Raw genomic sequence first — 22,600 nt, forward strand, 5'->3', positions numbered from 1 at the left:
TAATTCTTATAAAATGGTCTGTCACTGCGATCCAGTTTTTAGAGAAATACTGAACACTTTCATGCTCACTTAAGTGTAAATTTTGATATTAGCTTTGTAAGGACGGGGGCTTAACTTCACCAGCAGAGAGAGACATTATTGCAGTGCATTTTTGTTATCGAGTTTGAACAAACATTTGCAGATGTTCTTAGATCATCCAATTTTCTTGCTGACCATTGATAAAAAATTTAAAACTATTACCTATACCAAATTGAGGCTGTAAATATACGGATCGAAATAAATGTGACGCCTCTCCCTTTGGCTCTCTTCATCTATGCTTTTGAGGAAACGATTCGTCCGGTGTAACTCACTAGCTCACCGAGAGGTGGTCAACATGGGCACCCGGCGAAGGGTTGTATGTCTCATTGAAATTGAGTTTCCTCACGAAATCTCTGTACCGATTTTCAAAAACTTGGGTTTTTTTCCAAGATCATAACGTGACGTAACATGTAACTTCTTTACTTAATTGATTTACCTTTCTCCATTCGGAAGTTAGAAAAACAGTAAACCCAGCTTCGTGGATGACCCTCGTATAGTTATAAGTTTCCACAGTTGAGTAGATACGTTAAATGTAAATACCAAATGATTACCAACCTATACCGTGTATGGGTGGTTTCACGATAACTGGAATAGTTTTGGTCGCCGTGACAGACAACACATTTTTCGGTCATATTTTTAGTAGTAATGGTAATCACTCGCATTTTTTCGCATTAATCTACACAAGGTTACGTGTTATAACGCCTTTCAAAGATTTATCTATCTACTTTTCAATTTTAATATATAAATGGCCGAAAATGTGCTGCATGTCTGTTTCGCTGACTTCTTACCGCGTGACAGACAGCACATTTTCGGACTTTACATAATATTAATTGAGAAGTAGAGCAATAAAACATTAGAAAACGTTATAATACGTAACCCTTTGAAGAATAATGCGAAAAAATTCGAGTGATATCATTACTACTAAAAATATGACCGAAAAATGTGTTGTCCGTTACGGCGACATAAATATTCTAGTATCCAGTCATCGTGAAACCACCCATATGATCAATCGTCACCGGTTACAAAAATGATATCTTAAATCTTTATGTACTTGCAACACTGCTCGGTGACTTAATCGTCGTTGAGTGTTGACCTGTCATACTAATAAATGGAAACTGAGGAGAGCACTTTGCGCGTTTGTGAATGACTGTCCATTCTCTGTCAATTTGTGACGTTACATCGTTACGCCAGAAAACGCATCTAAACCCATAAATATGTGCGCGGCAAGTGGAGTTTGTGACGGCGATCTATTAAACATGGTAAGAATTAAAATGTCATAGAGGATTGCTTCTCTATCAAATGTCAAACAAAACAAGAGAAGAGAAAATTATCACAAAATTCGCTGGTCAACTCGTAAACGATGAAGTAGGTTTCACTGTGTTTATATTTCTTGCAAATAGAAGAAGAGGACGGATATTTGTCTCGAGGGACACGTAGAACTGATGAGTATCTGAAATAATTTGACTCGTAATTTATGAACTTATAATTACTTCAATATATACATACATAGAAAAACTAAAGCATCTACTTATGAACGACCTAAATGCGGAGGACCTGGGGTGCAGAGGACGTCCAATGCTGACTCGTTTGAAATTGGGAACTTCCATCAGCAGGACTGATTGAGCGTGAAAAACTTATTTTTTTTATATTTATACAAATTAAACCACATTGTCTTCAACTCAATAAACCAATGATAAATAAACTACTAACTTAACTGAGTCGGTCGACTGGAAACCTTGAGCTCAAATCACGCTAATATTCTAACTTCATGATTTTCTAAAAATGTACACACTGCACGAAGTTGATCTCTCTCTCTGAATCATGATGGTATGATCAGATTATAGCTATCATTACTCCAGTAGCGTTCCAGCAGAAGTCTCTTCCTGGGGGCGGGGAGAAGTAACCTGCAAAGAGAGGCTCCAAGGCTGGAGTGGCAGTTGGAGCAGAGATCTTTCCAGCATTTGAGCGGCTCGTGCATCTTCTCGGGAATGCCGAAGTTTGGTGATCCGCAAAAACGGCAATTTTGAGACTTTACAAGATCTAGACGATTTCCACACTCCTCCCACGACCTCTGTCGACTTTTAGACTTCCGGACCGTTGGGTATCGAAGCTCGTCTGAAAAAAGAAGAAAAGATATCTGAGCAAAGACTTCCATAAATTATGAGCTGAAGGTAAGAAGAAAGGTTGAAAAAGCTAAATTTCGCTTAAATGGGCAGCAGACTCAATCCGCTACCTCTCATTGCAAGATTACGTCGAAAATATTTGATTAAAATTATTTTAGTAATAGTTAAATCCTCCTTTGAAGGAGAGTAATCAACGCGTGTTCCTTGCCGTACTACCCATATTTGTTTTCTCATGTATACTCTTTACTAATACTTAGGATTAATTAAAAAATTAACTGCATGCAATAATTGCTAATAAGAGCGGAAGGTAGCTCTCCGTGCGAATACGCCACATAACACTGGAAAAAAAAAAAAAAAAAAAAAAAATTGGATCTAGAGTCCACACTCTTGAAAACATTGACAAGAAAAAATACTCTTGATTCAATCGGATTTTTGCTTGAATCAAAATGAAATCCGCTTAAATTAAGAGGCTTGGTTCTTGATTTAAGCTAGATTCTGAGTACTTTTTCTTGTCGATGTTTTTAAGAGTCTGAACTCTAGATCCAATGTGTTTTTTTTTTTTACAGTGCATAATTAGTGCCACAAAAAAATACATGTTAGTAATGGTACCCACATAGATCGATTTTCTGCGTTTTTCCCAAAAAGGGGGGGGGGCAGACCACAATATAATATATTTAATACTCAATAAAAGAAATTAATCATGTTCTTAACGCTGCATAATATATCTACTGGTTGTTATCGATTCCCTGCGTTTTCTCCCGTAGAAGGGCAGGGGGAACGCTAGGGATGACGTATTTATTAAGGGGGGGGGGGGGTCTAGTAGTGGATGACGGTTGGGGACGGTGAGGAAGGTAGGGGTCGAAAAATTGAAAAGAATGGGTGACGTAATTTATGGACGGCCCCTAAGACTCATAACCACTGGCACACGGTTCTGTGACACTCACAATTGAAAACGTTTACCTTCGTACATTTCTGAACTAAATGATGATAGTTAGAGTCAGAAAAACCAAAGCTTACCTATCTCAGAATTTGCATGGGTTGGGAGGTTGATCAGTTTGTTGAGATAGTGATTACATGATTCCGTGAGATCGGATCCGTGTGAGGCTTCCATCGATGAATTCAAGAAACAGCTCACTGAGTCTTCGTCGATATCCTTCTCTATCCACGGTATCGAAACGAACCTGAAGCAAGGAACAAGCAATGACATTTTAAACAAAAACGAAAATGTATGCAGCAATGCACGTCCTATAGCTAATTCAGCATATGTAAAAAAGTATCCATACACGTTCAGTCTAACTGCCCCAAGTAGCACAGATTGTAATAAATAGCAACTGCGTTGTAAAAATATTCCAACTCCACTGAGTGTTGTATATGTTGCCTAGTTCCTATTTGAAGGGGCCCCATTAATTGAAAATTATTGCATAAAAATTGAAAGAAGTTGCAATTTTTTATTGCATTGCCCATTGCCTATCTTCCTGACACATAGAGCCCATTTTGTTGATTGTTTAAATTCGGCATAAATCGACTAAATGATGTAAAAATATTGCAATTTAATTGTAAAAAACATACAATTTTATTGAAATCAAATTGCAATTTAATTTCAATATTTTCGTTGCTCTGTGGTTCTTGGGTGCGATGGAACTTTATTGCAGATACGCTGTTTTTGTATTTATGAAAAGGCCTGCTTCTGCATAACAGAAAATGACTACCCCTTATTACTATTCGGGGAAGCTCGTTCTTAGGTGGATCTGCAGGGAGGAGAAAATATCCTGAAACTTCTTTTTGGGGAAGCTATCTAAACGTTAACATGCGGTGCGCTGTAAATCCTGCAACCACACCACTGCTACAAACCGTGGCATCAATCTTCACGACGGTAATTTCCTGCGTGTTCGGGGCGAGAGGGGAGGGATTCAGTAAATTGGACGTCATTTACCTGAAGTGATGTATCTCTATATATATTGAGACGTTTAAAAAACATCATATATTCACGTCGGAATGCTTAAGCAAGTGCGTTTCTTTCCGAAAAAGAATCCCTCTTGAGGTAAATTGCCTCCTCAAACGATTTTACGCTAGTCCGAGCTGCTCTCAACTTCTTGCTTGGTTCAGTAAAATGCGATTTTACAGAACAAACAACAGAGAAAAAAGCAGATATTTCCTTGTTAAATGTGATGAAGCCAGGCCGAACAGATTAGAAATGTTATATCTATACTATAGGTCAAATGGATTTTTTCAGTATTATTTAGACGTATTTTTGCCAAACGGAACTATGTTCCTTAAGACATGAGCCCTGCGATCCATAGAAATATATGCATAACAGGGCTCACGCCATAATGCACATAGTTCCGTGTGGCAGAAATACGTCCATTTATTGTGCAAAGGGCTTCCCCAAACATTCCAAGCATTAACTTTTTGGGGGCAATTTAGTGTTTGAAGGCAGAAAATTGGAGAAAAACGCTAAAGTTTTCAGGTGCTGATACCGTTTCAAGTTTCAAATCATTTGTTCTTTAGTTCTCGGTAGAAGCCATAAAACACATGAAAAGTTAAGCAATGTTATATGCAATTGGGCTAATTTTGGGCCGTCTATTTCATTTCTACAAATTGCGATTTAATTTTTTCGCAAAATTTTTACAAGAATCATGTAGTCATACGCGAATCCTCCTAGGCTTCTAGATCAATTATAATGATGCATTTTTGACGTTACCCAAATAGCAGTGATTGCGATCAGGGCCGGATTCACCTACTTGCCGCCCGTGGGCCGCCTGTATTTTGCCGCCCCCTTCTCATTCGTTTTGAAACATCAATAAAAACCATCAAGTGAACGTGCAGCGGGGAGGGGTGCATAAAACGCGTTTACTCGTATTGGACGAATTGTTTGCGAAGCCCTGTCAACATTACCAGCAAAAGTTCACGGAACTTTGCGCGAAAGTTAAGTTCCGTGAACCTATCTCTGTGTGAACAAGGCCTTCCATTTATAAGAAATGAACGAAAAAATTATGGAAGAACAAACTGACCGCACTGTGTTTGACGCAATGCGTGAAGCAGCCCTGCAGTTAAATAGGCGCTGTGCGTTTCACACCGACTGCTTGGGCACTGTGTTCGACGCAATGCGTGAAGTATTCATGCAGTCTTGTAGGCGCTATGCGCTTCACGCCGACCGCTGCTGACCGCACTGTGTTTGACGCAATGCGTGAAGTATTCATGCAGCCTTGTAGGCGCTATGCATGCGCTTCACGCCAACCGCCGCGCTGCGCCGAGGGCTTGCGCTTGCCCATTTCATCTCAAGTCCTCGTCATCCTGCGTGTTTGGTTTCTCTCTTAACTCGGCTAATTAAAGGTGTTGTCTCTTGCATCACCGAAAGACGACAAAAATAGAAATTACTATACTTTTACCCTCAGGAAATGAGAGATTCCGTCGCCTTCTCTCGTTTGTAATTTATTTTCTGAACCCTATTTTTTTCTCTCTTTTTTTGATACTTACATTAAAAAAATTGCATAATTTGCCGCCATGGGCCGCAGCCCATGTGGTCATCCCCTTAATCCGGCCCTGATCGCGATAAGTTGCGATTTGATCGGAGAATGTATCGTGATTTTATCGACTTCGATTTATTACATAATTACATCGGATAAAGAATTGTGATTTCTTTGAATAAATTTGCGATCAAATTGCGATTTTATCGACGGCAATTTATCACAGTATAATCGAACATAAAATCGTATTAAATTGAGATAAAACTTAGATTTTATCAAACGCGATTTCATGAAGATAAAATTAGGTCAAGATTGAGGACAATCGCTCAGATGTTGATGGTTCTCGGGAATTTATCGCCAAAAAATCGCAACTTAATTTCATAGTCTCGCGATTTTTCCGTTGAAAAATGCCACTTGGGTAAAATGACCCTGCCCAAGTAGCAGTGATCGCGATAAATAGCGATATTATCGGTTGGTTGTCGCGATTATATCGGTGGCAGTATATCGAGATATTATCGCATTAACAATCGCGATATTTGGCGATTAAATCGATACATATCGAAATTTTTTTCTCGATAAAATCGTGATCAAATTTCGTCGATAAAATCGAGATTATTTATATTTCGAAAATGTCGCGATGAATTGCCTGGCAATAAAATCCCGATAAGATCGAGGATAATCTCTGAGATGTCGATGATCCTAGCGATTTTATCGCCGATAAAATTGCAATATAACCCGATTTCTCCGTTGAAAATGCCATTTGGTTGAAGAGACTTCTCGCGCGGCGCGAAATTACTTTTCAAAGTGGCAATGCCGCTCGGGACAGGAAAGCAGATAAGGTGCTCAGATGCATCCTTTCACAAACAAAACTTTATCTGGGACACAACGAGTAAAAGTTCCGGTCTGCGCCCCTCCACAGGAAAACAGAAGCCAAGCAGTTGGAAGAACCAATGATCCAGCGAAGGCGTTTTCATTGCAAGGAAAATGCTGCGTCCATGAAATTCAGGGGCGATCGGGGTTGCCAAACGAACTTTGAGAACCAGGAGATGGGAACTAAGTCAGGGGCGATTCCTAAAAGTTGGCAACACTGTTTTGACTCCATTTATATGTACGTAACACAATCGATTCCTGATGAGGCAGCTTGCCTCACCTAAAATCGATATTTTTAATGGATTTAAATGGAGCATTAACAGTGTTGCCAACTTTCAAAATTGCCACTGAACCAAGTTAATGGATGAATCCAAAAACCGCTTACCTACCTCAATATTCTTGAAATTTGTAGGGTATTTCCCTCGCAATTTGATCTAGGACTTCAGAAAATCTCGAGGAAATCAATTCATGACTTTTTTTGAAAATAAATAAGTTTTCGGGAGAAGCTTGGCATCGCTGGAATAAAAGCGCAAAGGACCGCTCAAAGTGCGGGCCAGTGCAAATATCGATTGTTTTGTTTTCTCGAGTTGTTCTGCTCCCATGACGTTCATTATGGATTTAAGTTATAAACGTAATAAATACATACGGGAGTGCGAAGGATAAATGGACGTATTTCTACCAAACGGAGCTATGTGCATAAAGACATGAGCCCTGAGACCCATAAGCATATGTGCATAACAAGGCTCACGTCATAATGCATATAGTTCCGTTTGATAGAAATACGTCCAATTATGATTAATATTACCCAAGGTGCATAACGGATGCTTTTCACGTGGTTGCAACCACAGCCGTGTCGGTTATGATGTTTAGCAAAATTACTTCTTTCTGGAGACAATGTACGTTAGTAATTCGAGTAACGGCTGAACCCTCATAAAAATACCCCATAAAAATCTGTCGGGTGAGACCGTTTTCCTGGAAAAACATTCGAATTTTTTCGTCCCTCGGGGAGAGAAAAACCATAAAATCGATTGAATAGCGTCCGAAGTTGGTAGATTCGCGAATTATTTCAGGGCTGGTCAGAATACGAAATACATATAGGTCAGTGTGAATGTCTGAGGATTATTTCGACTTGAAAGATTTGTTTTCACACATCTACTCATTGTCACCCATTGCCTTCGATGAAATTTAGACGGATGAAGTTGAAAAATGCGAATGTCTCATGGCAACATTGCAAATCCCCGTTTATTTTTTATTTGTTTCGATTAAAACGAACCAAAAAATGTTCTTCAAATTTTTTGTGAGTCACCCATTCAAGAATATTCAAGTGTTACTTGTCCTCTAAAAACTAAAACTGCTTAATCTGATATATTATATGCTCCACTGGAGATACGCTTTTATCGACGTCAGCGATCGATTTAAAACTATTCCGACCGATTAAATTTTTTAAAACCAATTTATTTAATGTAAAATCTCGCACAAAACATAATGGTAACGCATGCTCTTTCTGTTATCAAAAATCGAACCTTATGCTGATTAGGAAGAGCCTTTAAAATTAGGACCGTGAGTAGCTAATATAGAAAAGCACCACATGTGAGTGTAGCTGGGAGGGTTCATTTTTCATCTCAGCCTTTTTCTGATGCAGAGATATGTGTTTAGCATGGGTTGTCGCTCATGTGCGGGCTCCAAGTGGACTGCATTTTGCAATTTGGAACTATAAATTCTGGCTCACCTGAAAAAACACTTATGTGCATAGGGAAACGAATGGTACGTACGTTGTTTTTAAACCGGGCCAGAATGTATAGTTCGAAATTGCAAAATGCAGTCAAAGTATCAAGGAGAAACTGTTGAACTTTCAGCTACATCCATCCTCCTCATTTTATTGAGTCCTATCTTTGCATGAAACGTGAGAGTAAGGGACTCTCTTACACTCGCGTATTGTATTTGCCGTACTGCTCAAGGGCCTCTTCTCAGGATGATTCCAAACAATTGTAATTCTTGCTAGATGGCAACACTACCCACACCCCCTATTTAAATCCGTTATAAAGAATCGATCCCTGGTGATTTATTGATTCCTTTTCCATAATTTCTTTTTCTCTTTATTTTCTGAGCTAATTGCCCCTATAAGCCTCATCTCTCCACAGGGCCGGATTAAGAGGGTGGCCACATGGGCCGCGGCCCAAGGCGGCAAATCTAAGGGGCGGCAAAAATTTGCAATTTTTTAAAGTGTAGGTAAGAAAAAAATCGGATTTATAAAAACAAAATTACAAACGAGAAAAGGCTGCAAAATCTCTCATTTACTGAGAGCATAGTAATTTCTAATTTTGTAGTCGCTTAGTGATACAAGAGACAGCACCTTCAATAAGTCGAGTTAAAAGAGAGACCAAACACGCAATTTGACCTGGAACGGCGCGACTTAGAAAGAATTGATAACGAGGATTTGAGATGAAAAGGAGAAGCCCTCGGCGCGGCGTGGCGATCGGCATGTAACAAATATTAGCGCCTACAAGACTGCACGAATACCTCACGCATTGCATCAAACACAGTGTGGTCACTGCGGTCGCGGTCAGCGTAAAACGGATAGCGCCTACAAGACTGTCGGAATACTTCACGCATTGCGCCAAAACACGGTGCGGTCTGCGCGACGCGGCGACGGAGGTTAAAATCATTGATCCACATTTATGTTTGTTCTTTCATAATAATTTCGTTCATTTCTTATGAATGGAAGGCCTTGTCCACACAAAGATAGGTTTACGGAACTTAACTTTCGCGCAAAGTTCCGTGAACTTTTGCTAGTAGTGTTGACAGAACTTTCCCAAAAAATGTGTTCAACCCGAGTAAATGCGTCTTACGCACCCCTACCCCACTGACACGTTCATTTGATGGTTTATACCGAGTTTCCAAACGAATGAGAAGGGGGCGGCAAAATACAGGCAGCCCATGTGAATCCGGCCATATCTCTCCATCCCTTTTTTCACACTCGTAATTCTGAGAGAGGGCAAGACTTTCATTTCCTAATGAATTTAAGATCGGTAATTGATTCACAGTAAGACACTGACGCTTCTTACGTTCGAAAAGAGAGTCGCTAGTTCCTAACCTCAACGTCATACCTGCCGCACTGAGGAAGAACGCCGTATGAACATTCGAGAGTTGCCAAATATCCCGGGGTAAAACATGTAATTTTTAGGAAACTTATGCATTATTTCCCTTGAAATTCTCAGACAGTTCAGGTTGAGTTACGAACGAAATCCTCTGAAAAATCCGAAGAGAAATATTCACAAGTATTCCTAAAAACTCGTGATTTGTCGAAGGAAATTTGGCAACACCTGCTGGATCATACGGTGTTCTTCCTTAGCGCGTCAGTACAGTATATGTGTCGCAGGCAAATAGTGAAATCAGGTATTTTGTCAGATGCCTAGGCAGATAGTTAAAATTTGACGGTCTACAAAATTTTGTGAATTTACGGCGGAGAGCTCACAAGTTTTCAATATTTTAGGAAAAATAGCTCATCAAACCTACGAACTCTTTTTGTCTATTCCTCTCCAATTGCTTCTCATATTTTTAAATGTTGAAATTCTAAAAATCCTGTCTTTTATGACATGCTGCACATTTCAAGATAAGCGTCTGCTCAGGGGCTAAAAATCGTTTAAAATACTATTGTGTGATGCAAATTTTCACTGAGATTTTTTTCTTACGGGAGCAATTACATATTTTGTCTAAAATTAGGAAAAGAATCAGAATTTCCATCTCAGTTAGAATATTTGACTATTTGCTTGGGCATTTCTCTGATTTTACTATTTGCCTGCGACGTATGCAAAGGAGCCTTCGCACTGATGATTTTGAATAGATACCAAACGGAAGGAAAGGGAACGCAAGCGAATAAGGGCTCTTTTTATTGGTATTCCAAAGATGATATTTCGCCGGAACTACCACCCACCGTCGCGCTGAGAAGACAGGGAGGGGGAGGGGGACAGGGCAGTAAGGGAGGAATCGATATGCACTTGGGTGCATGGAGCACCAGTGCAGAGGTGGTGATATGGGGGACGGGATCCAGGAAAACAAGTGGGAAGAGGGATAAATTCGTAAATATGGGTGGGCGGCCGACGCGCCGCGATACTTAACGGCTTCGAATTGACTCTCGATTGGGGTTCCGCATTCAGAGCCGGAGTTGCCACCTCATGGAAAAATCCACTCGATTTTTACTCTCTCGCACCCCTCACGGATACACGGGAAAAAAAACACATTGGATCTATAGTCCAGACTCTTGAAAACATTGACAAGAAAAAATACTCTTGATTCAATCAGATTTAAGCTTAAATCAAAAGGAAATCCGCTCAAATTAAGAGGCTTGGTTCTTGATGTAAGCTTAATTCTGATTGAATCAAGAGTATTATTTCTTGTGGATGTTTTTAAGAGTCTGGACTCTAGATCCAATGTGTTTTTTTTCCAATGTAGAGGAAGCATTCACTGGAAAAAAAAAAAAAAAAAAAAAAAAACACTTTGGATCTAGAGTCCAGACTTTTGAAAACATGGACAAGAAAAAATACTCTTGATTTAATCGGATTTTTGCTTGAATCAAAACGAAATCCGCTTAAATTAAGAGGCTTGGTTCTTGATGTAAGCTATAGATTCTGATTGAATCAAGAGTACTTTTTCTTGTCGATGTTTTTAAGAGTCTGGACTCTAGATCCAATGTGTATTTTCCCAGTGTTGTCATCAATGTCATCGTCCAAGAAAAAAAGAGAAAAAAAGTTGAAACTTCATCATTTCTAGGCGTTTCAAGGTGCCTGGAGTCAAAATAAGCATACTTGGAAAAATGTGTGTCCGTCCGTCGGGCAGGCGTCCTCCAAATCTGTGAACAGTCATATCTCAGAATCTATCCGTTAAATTTCATTCAAAATTTGCGTGAAAGACCATATTTGGACGGAGTTATATTTAACTCCGTCCAAATATTGAAAGGAACCAAGCCACATCTAGATCGAACCGAGAAAAAGAGGTTTAAAGTTTAGCTCCTGCATAAGACTCAACGTAAAATATAAACTTCAAGTTCCATTTCTGCAAAATTTGCTCCAACAAAACCTTTGAATTTTTGGCGATAGTTAGGAAATCAGTGGTCGAGTTCAAAACCACTCATGACTCAATTTTTTTCCAAAATGTGGGTTGGTTCCTTTCTGCTTAACCCAGTCCATTTATGGTCTCCTTATGCACGTCAAGTGATTTTGGGGTGCACCAAAATTGGGGGGGCTAGGGCAAAACATGATTTTTATCATTTGATGCTTAAAAATTAGAAGTTGGGAGTGAATTTTTCACGGAATATGCATTAAAAACAGTTTTACTCGAAATCAATAGTGTCTAAATGTTTTCAAAAACTTCACTTATGCGCCTTGTCCTATCATCAAAAAAAGCGATCATTAACAATGTGTATGATTGTTAGAACAATCTGAAAAGCCTTAATTTCTGTGTCCGTCTGAAAATGAGCAAGACGATCGGAGCGTAGCGATATTCTCTGAAAGCACTTCAATATTAATCTAAGTCTTGATTTGGGCAGCCTTTGGAATGAGAAACACTGAATGAAACCTCGGTAAGGACGAGTATTATCTGATACCACTATTCAAGCTCGTCGGAATGCATACTGCCTATTCTGTGAATTGAAGGCGAATCTATGCCTTTGAATCGGAACGAATCAGAGACGAGTGGAATGGTTTGAAAGGGTGAAAGCAGAGGAACTTAATTGTATTGCAACGTTGCAATGTTTCATCTGATAATATATTGATTTACCTCCGACCGGATGCAAATTATCTTGACTTTTTTGTGAGAGGATGAAAATCATCCCAGATTTTCAATTTAAAATACGTATATCCCATGATGAATGAAGGGAAAGTCGTTGAGTAAAACTTAGAGAGGTTGCAATGCGATAACCCCCCCCCCCCTCCACTCGGTATCAAATTGAATATAAGCATAGTTGCCAGATAGTACGGAACAATTAGAACTTTCCCCAATTTTAACCAATGTAAAATATCAACATTCTATTGCACACTCTGGCAACTTTGAATATTAAACTGTAAAAACGCGTAAATCGTTTGCGACGCTGCAGACTTCCTGCCGCAATTTATTTTATAAATGGAAAAATGCCCGAAACTCTTGAAAACTTTCCCTGGCTTTTCTTCTCTTTATGAGGAAATTGCTGTGAATCACTCAACACTGGAAAAAAAACACATTGGATCTAGAGTCCAGACTCTTGAAAACATTGACAAGAAAAAATACTCTTGATTCAATCGGATTTTTGCTTGAATCAAAACGAAATCCACTTACAGTAAGAGGCTTGGTTCTTGATTTAAGCTAGATTCTGATTGAATCAAGAGTACTTTTTCTTGTCGATGTTTTTAAGAGTCTGGACTCTAGATCCAAAGTTTTTTTTTTTCCCAGTGAAGGAATGTTGGTTAGTTTCCCCTCGGTAGAATTAAATATGAGCGGAGATTTTGAAACGCCGCAAACGAGATACCCGTTTCAACAGTTTCACCCTCGATCCGTATATTACAGGACGCTCTCTCGATCGGCAATAACAGATTGACGGAAGCTCGGAATTCTGACACTGTCATTACGTGTAACGTCGCGTCGTCTAAGTGAAGCTCTAAGTTTGGCGAGAGGTTCCGATTACGTGTAACGTCGCGTCGTCTAAGTGAAGCTCTAAGTTTGGCGAGAGGTTTCGATGAATAATTAGTCCTGACTGACTGCCGGAATTCAGCCGTCATTCAGGTTGCGAGTCAGCGGCGTGGCGTGAATTGCGATATATTGATTTTTATGCATTTAAACCTAAGCCGCGTTGTCTCAACTCTCTCCATAAAGGGACTCTAGATAGATCATTAATTATTTCCGTACCGACAATCATATGAATTCTAATATCCAATATCTAAAAATAGAGGCAAAAGCACTGTTTCCAAATAAGAATCAACATTGACACATTGGATTCGATCGAAAATTGACAATGGAGCATTTTGGAAAATTTAACATTTTGGGAGATTATTCCAGATATGAATATTCCGTAATGCTAGCTTGATTTAGAGACGGGTATTTTCAGAGTTTTCCAAAATAATCCACCAAATGGTTTGATTTTTAAATATATCGATCAAAGGCGTGGCGTGCTTTGCGATATATCGATTGATCTGTCATTCAAACCTATGGTAAAGGATCGATAGACAGGGTGTTCGCAGCGATCACCTTAATAATCGATTCTTTACCATAAGTTTAAATGGCATAACAATCGATACATCGCATTTCACGCCACGCCACTGTAGCGAGTAGCGCATTTTGTACAAATTTCAGACTGATTATCTCAAAATGTTTTAGAATTATAAGAGACACACCGATGGTGAAACTTCCAAACCACGTATCTCAGTTAGGTTTGCGACGTTGAAGACTTCCTGTCATACTTTATTTTTTAAATGAAAATCACTCAACGGCAATCCTCAAAACTGCCGTGATTTTTCCTCTAAGTGCAAAGCAAATTATGTGAAAACTTCGAGGAATAATGCTGATTTGTTTGTTTTAACATGAATAAAATAGGAGCGGAGATTTTCAAGTACCGCAAACGAGATACATGGTTCGGGAGTTTCACCGTCGACATAAATCGCTCATCTGACGTAAGGGATTTCCACGTGAGCCCTGTTGCCCATATAACGCCAAGCTTTCCAGGGTCCATGTGGAAATCGAGATACGCCCTTACGTCAGAGGAGCGACGATAAAAATCATAATTTGATGGAGATCTGACGGTCAGCGAGGAAAGTGGGGTCTTATAAGTCATTTAAGTTAACTTTGAATTTAAAAAGAGTTAAAAAAAGAAGAAAAAAAAAACCGGAATAAAAGGTTAGACGATCGTGGCTCTTTTCAGCAAGTTTGCGATGATACATTTTTGATGTAATCATCGAGAAATAAAAGCCCCCGCTCCGAGAACGACAGTAGATCAAGCGCAAGAGGAAGTTAAAAAGAAAACAAAAATTTTACACTGATCGCTCGGGAAAATTAATTAAGAGACCAGGAAATAGTTATACTTCCCCTCCAGGCGACCTTTGAGTATAATTTGACCTATTCAAAGCGAGAAATACCGTAATTTTTTCCCTCTGCCTCTGCTCTTACATCTCGGCCCGGTTTCTGCCCTGGGCAGCTTTTACTCGCTGAATTCTCCTTTTTATGAAAGTTTGTTAACCCATTCCGAGGATCTTGAGCACTTGAATTTTGCAGGTAATAATTGCTTTACTTGATTAGACTTTTTAACTTCCCCGAATAACCAGTTTTTTAAACTCCGCAAAATCCTCTTCATTGGCGTGTTTGCAGTTCTTGTTGAGTAAAACAAAATTGCACCGTTCCTCTTGAAAGATTAAGAATATTTAAAAAAATAAAGGCTAATATTTAAGGCATATATTTTTCAGAAAAATCATATGTTTTGGTGACTAAAGTTTAATGTACACAGAAGGTGTAAGAATATGCCAAACTGTACTTAAGAAACTTTTCGACGGAGTCATCATTTCCTCTTTTCTTTTCTTTTTTTTTTTTTTTTTTTTTTTTTTTTTACTTTTGATACGTCAAGGAAAGACCACCTTTTTGACCTAACAGGTGACAGCGTTATATCATGGGGAGGGGTAATGTGGTGGAACGGGACAGGACGTATGATAACGTGAAAACACGTACTTAATGGGTTTTTAAATGATGCAACTATTCGGCCTCCGCAGACACGCTAGGCAGTATCTTTTCTATTTGAAGGCGTTTCTTATGCGTCGACACTCTCCATCGAAGAAACATCTCTAAGAACCGCATTGCTCGCGAATCTACGCTACTGAACTGTTGGTTATAAGTGTCGAGCAGCAGTTTTAGAGTTCCTTTAGCAGTTTACACTTGGTAAATACTGACAGAAATCTGCTGAAGGTGTTCCTACATTATATTTTTCGGGGATCATACGTACGGTGAAACTGTAAAAGCGCGAATCTCTGTTTGCGTTCCTGTACTTCCTGCTACATTTGAAGGGCTTTAGGACAAGGCGCACATGTGCAGTTTTTGAATAAATTTAGATATTAATAATATCAAGTAGGTAAAATTAGTCTTGATGCACATTCTGTGAAAAATTTTCTCCCAAATTACAATAATTTTAAAGCATCAAAAATTCAGTTTCAACTTTCTTGTTTCCTTGAGGATCCATGTAATTTCTAAACTTCAAACTGGTATTCCTCGAAACAGCAAAAACTTCACATGCACGCTTTGTCCTCCTCCAAGCCCATCATTTTACCTTCTTTATAGAAAAATGCTCATAAGTAACTCATCTCCTGATTTTTTCCCGCTGTGTGAAGAATATCCTGTAAAAATGTCAAGCAATTGTGTCTGTCCGTTTTCCTTTTATAAAAGAACAAAGTAACAGAGGTTTTAAAACGCCGCAATTGAGGTTCGCGTTTATGCAGCTTCATCGTCGTATACTCTGGGCCTAACTGAGAATAAGTTGGATTGCATTTTGCAAAAAGGAACCACAAGAATCCGAGAATCCCAATATCGCTAAGATTGTGCAACTTTTTTTCCTTGCAAATATAAACCGATTATCTAACAATTTATATCTTTACTCCTAATAAATTATAAATTCAATACGAAAATTACCGTGGTAAATTTAATTTTTTGCCAGGTTTCAGTGATATTATTGTGAGGAATATAAGTTGCACAATCCTAGCAGCATGGGACTGCTCTTGGTTCATTTTTGCAAAATGCAATCCAGTTGGATCGTATTTAGCAAAAAGGAACCAGCGCAATTACGGTGGTGTTAAAATGTTAATTCCTCATAATCATCTAAAAAATCTCCCAAAATAGCAAATCGTTTTTGCATCCCACCAAAAAATTAGTAATTTTAAAGGGAAAGAGTTGTGTTAATTTTAATACTGTACATCTATTCAGTATTTTTAAAGGAAAAAAAGAATTTGCACGATTTTGAAAACACTGCCTTCACAAGAGAATTCCAATGTCGCTAAGATTGTGCAACTTTTTTCACCTTGCAAATAGAAACTGATCGTTTAAACAAGTTTTATCTTTACTCCCAATAAACTAAATTTACGACAAAAATTACCGCCGTAAAGGTAATTTTCTTCGTGATTTCTGCAATTTTTTGAAAGGATTTAAGTTGCACAATCGAGCAACATTGAAATGCTCTTGGTTCCTTTTTGCAAAATGCGGCCCAGTTGTTCTAGCTCCTTCAAAAACGGCGAACGCAGCCGGCAACGCCGCGTTTGCGAGTGGGTTTGGGGTTTAAGCATTCAGGCTGCGACTGCAATTCAGCAATTAGCCTCGACACGATTTGTCTCTAAAAACGGGGCATTTGGTCCATGCAAAGCTCGGAGCTGCGCCCACAACCCGCCACCTCCGACATCGCAGCCGCCCGAGTCAATATTTAAACTACCGCTATTTAATTTCCACCGACTTTGAGAAATCTTGGCCAGACCGACTTCGTGCGATTGGAAAATGATGATACGATAAATTATTTCCTCGCTTCCGAGGGAGCTGCTTGCAACAAGCTGTTAATTCTAATGGGTCTAATTCTTACGATTTGATCCCACCACTTTCCATCGATTGCACACCAAATGGGGTGCTTGGAGGACGAGGCGCATAAGTGCAGTTTTTACTATTTCCAGAAAGACGTGTTCGGAGTTTCGAAATTACACGCGGATCCTTATGGCGAAAAGAAAGTTCAAACAGACTTTTTGATGTATAAAAATTGAAATTTGGGAACGAATTTTTCACAAAATATGCATTATGACTAGCTCTACTAGAAACCATTCATATCAGGGCCGGATTACGGAGGTGGCCACAAGGGGGCCGCGGCCCATGGCGGCAAATCTAGGGAGCGGCAAATTTTGCAATTTTTTTAAATGTAGGTATAAAGACAATCGGATTTAGAAATATAAATTACAAACGAGAAAAGGCTGCAAAATCTCTCATTTTCTGAGAGTATAGTAATTTCTAATTTTGTCATCTTTCAGTGATACAAGAGACAGCACCTTTAATTAGTCGAGTTAAGAGAGAAACCAAACACACAATTTGGCCTGGAACGGCGCGACTTGGGGAGAAATAATGACAAGGGCTTGAGATGATAAGGAGAAGCCCTCGGCACGGCAATCGGCATGTAACACATATCAGCGCCTACAAGACTGCATGAATACTTCACGCATTGCATCAAACACAGTGCGGTTATTGTGGTCAGCGTGAAACGGATAGCGCCTACAAGAATGCATGAATACTTCACGCATTGCGCCAAACACAGTGCGGTTAGCGTGAAACGCATAGCGCCTACAAGACTGCGTAAATACTTCACGCATTGCGCCAAACACGGTGCAGTCGCCGGCCGGCGCCGGCCGCGCGCCGCGGCGGCGGAAGTTAAAATCATTAAACCAAATTTTGTGTTTGTTCTTTCATAATTGTTTCGTTCATTTCTTATGAGTGGAAGGCCTTGTCCATTAGAGATCGGTTTACGAAACTTGACTTTCGCTAGTAAAGTTGACAGGGCTTTCCCAAAAAATGTGTTCAACACGAGTAAACGCGTCTTATGCACTTCTCCCCCGCTGGCACGTTCACTTGATGGTTTTTATTGATGTTTCAAAACGAATGAGAAGGGGGTGGCAAAATATAGGCGGCCCATGGGCGGCAAGTAGGAAAATCCGGCCCTGATCCATATCTCATTTTTTTCAAAAAGTGCACTCATGCGCCTTGTCCTCGAAGCCCCTCAAATGTTGTTTCTTATTATTGGTAGGAAAAACCCCAAGTTCTGTTTTTCACGGTTGATTGAAAACTGCAAGTAGGAAAATCGCACCAGTCAGATTGATAGAAATCCTGTGAAAAATTGAAGGGAAAGTAAATTGAAGTGTTAAGCTTCACCTCAGACTAGGTTTCTTAAAATCAATTTTTTAACACCTTTCAACATATCTTGGACAAGTTTATAGAATGAACTCAAAGGGTAAATTGAGGGGCTTGGCGCGGACGAGGCACATAAGTGAAATTTTTGAAAAAATTTAAGTATGAATGACTTCAATTAAAACTAGTCTGTAGTATTATCTGTGAAAAAGTCGCTCCCAAATTCCAATTTTTAAGCATCTAAAAGTCAGTTTGAACTTTCTTTCCACCATTAGGATTCATATGATTTCGAAACTTTAAACACGCAGTTCTTAAAATAAACACTGCATATAGGTATGCGCCTTGTCTTTCAAGCCCTCAATTATACTTCAAACGACTACAATCAGGTCAGATTTGAGATATTCGGGTGAGTATTTGGTCTCTAAATTCGTGGTTTCTTTGCGGAAGTTCTACATAATTATTTTTTCTTCTCCTACTTAGAGAGTTTATCCGTTTTGCGATTCAGCCACGTTGAACGGTTTACACCTATGATTGAGGAACTACCTACGTCACGTGGCACGTGGGTAGTGGATTGATCAATGGCAAGAGCTCAAACTTTTGGAAGAGATATATTCTATCGGCACTCGTCGAGAGATTTCATCCGAATTTCAAAATTTTGATTCGTCTCCGGGAAAAGTTCGCAAGAACTCTGTCATTATAAACATACTTCCTGGAAGGAGCACACGCACACGTGCCACTAGAAGTCGGAACGTACCTATGCCCGCGGAAAATCAAACCTTGGGGATTCATCGCTCCTCATTTAGATTTCCCGAAATTATTAAAGTTCCCACGTGAGGTCTCATACTCCTCAACCACCATATCGCGCAATAAAAATACCAAAACCTGTCTACGGTGACCTCATTTTATGAAAACTCCCTTTTAAAGCATCGCATTTACGAAGATAATAAAATAAAAGATGCTCGCATACCATGCACGAGCCAGGATAGTGAGAGATGTGGAGGAAGGGCCTTACACTATTTCCATTTATTCAGAGAGTATTATCATTAGAGACGAGGCAGGGCTTCTATATCCTGCCTCATCTTGATTATCAGGAAAACAGTCACGAAGTTCTACGATTGACTTTTTCAAATTAACTTCTTTGTTAGTTTGAAATGTGTTGTTACACAATATACACCGAGAAAAAAAAACAAAGTTATTCTACCGTTACAACGGTAGTAATGTCACACGGGATTCCACGGTAGTAGAACCGTGGATTTTGATTCTTGTAACTATGAGCACGGTGATATGACCGTGTTCACCGTGTTTACTGTGGGTACAGACATACTATTATGAGCATGGTTATGCTACTGTACTCATCAATAATATTACCAAAATCCACGGTGCCACTCCCGTGGAATCCCGTGTGAAATCATTACCGTGGTAACCGTTGAATAACCGTGTTTTTTTTCTCCGTGTAGAGAGGCTATTAAAGATAAAAATGCCTTTCATATCTGGCAATTTTTTCCTATAGGAATATTACTGAAATTAGTGAATGGGTTCTATTGAATTTAACACATTCTGAACTGTTCAACCGTAAGTTCGGTGTAGATACTTCCCGGTAAATTTATGATTACACACAAAAACAAGGAAGAAAAATTGTATTTACAGCTTGTCACTGCGACTCAACTCCCGGTAGCTTCACTTATTCGGAATAGATTGAATTTTAGCCGGGACCCAACATCTTTGCTAAAGCTGAGAATCCCTTTTCCCAGGGTGGCATGAAACGTAAGAAAGAAATGAAAGATTGGAAATTTCAGTGAAATATTTCATGAAATTTCACGAGACTGTGAAATATTTCATGAAATTTCACGAGACTGTGAAATATTTCATATTTTTCAGGAGCTAGAGTATGCAACCCGCACTCAAATACACAAAAACAGAAGAAAGTCTCAATTTTTACTTTTCGCGAATCATGAAAAGGAACCGGTATTTTTCAATATCTTTCATTTTCTAAAATTTCATGATATATTTCACGTGAAATTTCAAGATTTTATTTTTCATGAAATTTTGCCGTCCTGCCTTTTCTCTTAAGTCGGATTTATTAAAAGGAGAAAAAATTCCAATAAGAAAAATCTCTTTCTGTGCCCTCCTCTTTTCCAAATACGCCCGTGTTACTAGAAATTATGTAATGCAGTCCTTTACTTCACTGACTGCAAAGGAATTCTAGCTTGAACGTAGGACTGACCTGTAAACGAATTTTTGACCAAGAACTTTCTGTATGATATTTTTCTGGTAGTAGTAACGGAGTGCTCGACTGAGTTTGTCGTAATTCATATTGGTTTTATTTTTGCGGAGGCCCCACATCCTGGCCACTTCCTCGGCGTCGATAAGCTTGAACTCTCCTCTGCTATTGGTCCAACGAATGATGTTGTAAAATTTCTCGCTCTTCAGTATTTCCAGCAAGAACTGCCAAAGCATCACATTCGACTCCATTTTGCAGATGTTGTGTTACGAGATGTAAACTTGCGAATCCTTATTCAACAGCGCACATGTCGCGAAAAAATTCTGCGCGCTTAGTGCGCATGTGCTGATCGAACAGCCGAACAGATCAGAGAGAAAAGGAAAAGCCACACTATTTACGAAGCTATTCGAACCCGGACAATTTGCACATTCATGTCCTCCCGTACAAAACTGAGCTGTCGTGTTTCGGATTATTCAGAAATTGCAGTCAATTTATCTGTCCTATTTTAAGCCACCGAAATATTTTTCATCAGTTATTTTTTCAATCATCAAATCAAGCTCAAATATGTCAATATTCGTAAATAGGTTGTTGCTAATATTAATATTTTCGAATCACAAGAGTTGAAAAGATCCAGAGCCTTATATTTTGAGTCATTTCACATTCAAATGGATACGCGCATGTTTATAGTGAACAAGGAAAGTCCGATGCCATGATTCTATGTATAGTATATGAAAGAGAGGGGGGAGGGGATGGCGGCAAAATGTAATAACGGGGGGAGGGGGTGTGTTTCTGCGATAATCGGAGGCGCTATTTTGAGTTTGGCGAGAGACAAGAGAGCGTAACCACCGAAATCACTGATTCCACGTTCACAGGGCGGATATTTTCCGGACACATTTCGCACATCCCACGCTGTCGCGGGCTCGGTTCCGGATTTTCCCAGGGGACACAACTTTGACTCCCGCTCCACGCAATTAAAACCCAGGCCGCGGGAGGCAGATAACTGGGCTCGGGCCGCGAAAGATTTTACCAGCTCCCCATGCCCCCTGTTGGTACTCGCAGAAGGTTGCGTTGCCTCGACGAGGAGATAGTCGGCTTCAGCGTGGAGCTGTGCTACCGCGCTAAGGAAAAACGTCGTATGGACACTCGAGAGTTGCCAAATTTCCCCGGATAAAGCATGTATTTTTGAGTGAATTTATGAATCTTTTTCCTCGAAATTTTCATATATTTTGGATTAAATTGCAAACAAAATAATCTGAAAAATTAGGAGAGGAATATTTGCAAAATTTCCGTTAAATTTGTATTTTAGCAATGGAGATTTGGCAACGCTTGAAGGTTCATACGGCGTTGTTCCTTAGTGCGGACGGCTCATCCGAGGCTGGTCGGCTCGGCGTGGCGACCCTGTGCAACGGCGCGCGGGGTCTAAAAAACGGAAGAGTTTAGATAAGTTAATTATTGTTTCCGGGATGTTCCTGTCGGGAAGATCGCGAGCTCCTCAATTCAACTCGTTACTCGTTACTATCCGAAGTAATTGAGTTTGATCACGGTCGATCCTCTCCTAGCTGCTGGGGATGTCCATCGGACAACTTTGCAAATCCCCCTCGAAAATCATCGAGAGGGGAGGGGAAGTCGTAGTCTTGGAAAGAATGTGCGAAGGGGTTTCACCTTTGAAAGTTTCAAAACGCGGGTAAAATTCAAAACGAGAAGTCGTCACCTTCCGCCCAAAGTATCACAAGCGCCATGCAACGTTTCAAAATTTCCGCCGCCGTTTTATTTCCCTGGTAAAAATTGACGATAAGAGCTGTGTTTCAAAATACCATAGGAATTCTTATGACCGGCTAAAGAAGGCTACGGAAAATCATATAGCAAGGCTGTAGAATGCGGAGAAAATCATACGGCCGGGCTGTACGAAGCGATAAAAAATTATGCAGCCGGGTTATAGTTCCTATCGCCGGGCTTTACACTTTATCGCC

The 22,600-nt window shown here is 39.7% G+C and overlaps 1 protein-coding gene across 1 annotated transcript; it reads right to left on the reverse strand.

The window, feature by feature from the left end:
- Window positions 1-1,534: 1,534 nt before the first annotated feature.
- LOC109034418 (uncharacterized) lies at window positions 1,535-21,677 on the reverse strand. Its single transcript, XM_019047544.2, has 3 exons — window positions 20,634-21,677; window positions 3,219-3,382; window positions 1,535-2,193 (listed from the first exon to the last, which is right to left on the reverse strand). Exons 1-3 carry the CDS (start codon window positions 20,879-20,881, stop codon window positions 1,898-1,900), a joined length of 708 nt encoding a protein of 235 aa, XP_018903089.2. The 5' UTR covers window positions 20,882-21,677; the 3' UTR covers window positions 1,535-1,897.
- Between the last annotated feature and the right edge of the window lie 923 nt (window positions 21,678-22,600).

Source organism: Bemisia tabaci, chromosome 6, assembly GCF_918797505.1.
Source record: "Bemisia tabaci chromosome 6, PGI_BMITA_v3".
Lineage (NCBI taxonomy): Eukaryota > Metazoa > Arthropoda > Insecta > Hemiptera > Aleyrodidae > Bemisia > Bemisia tabaci.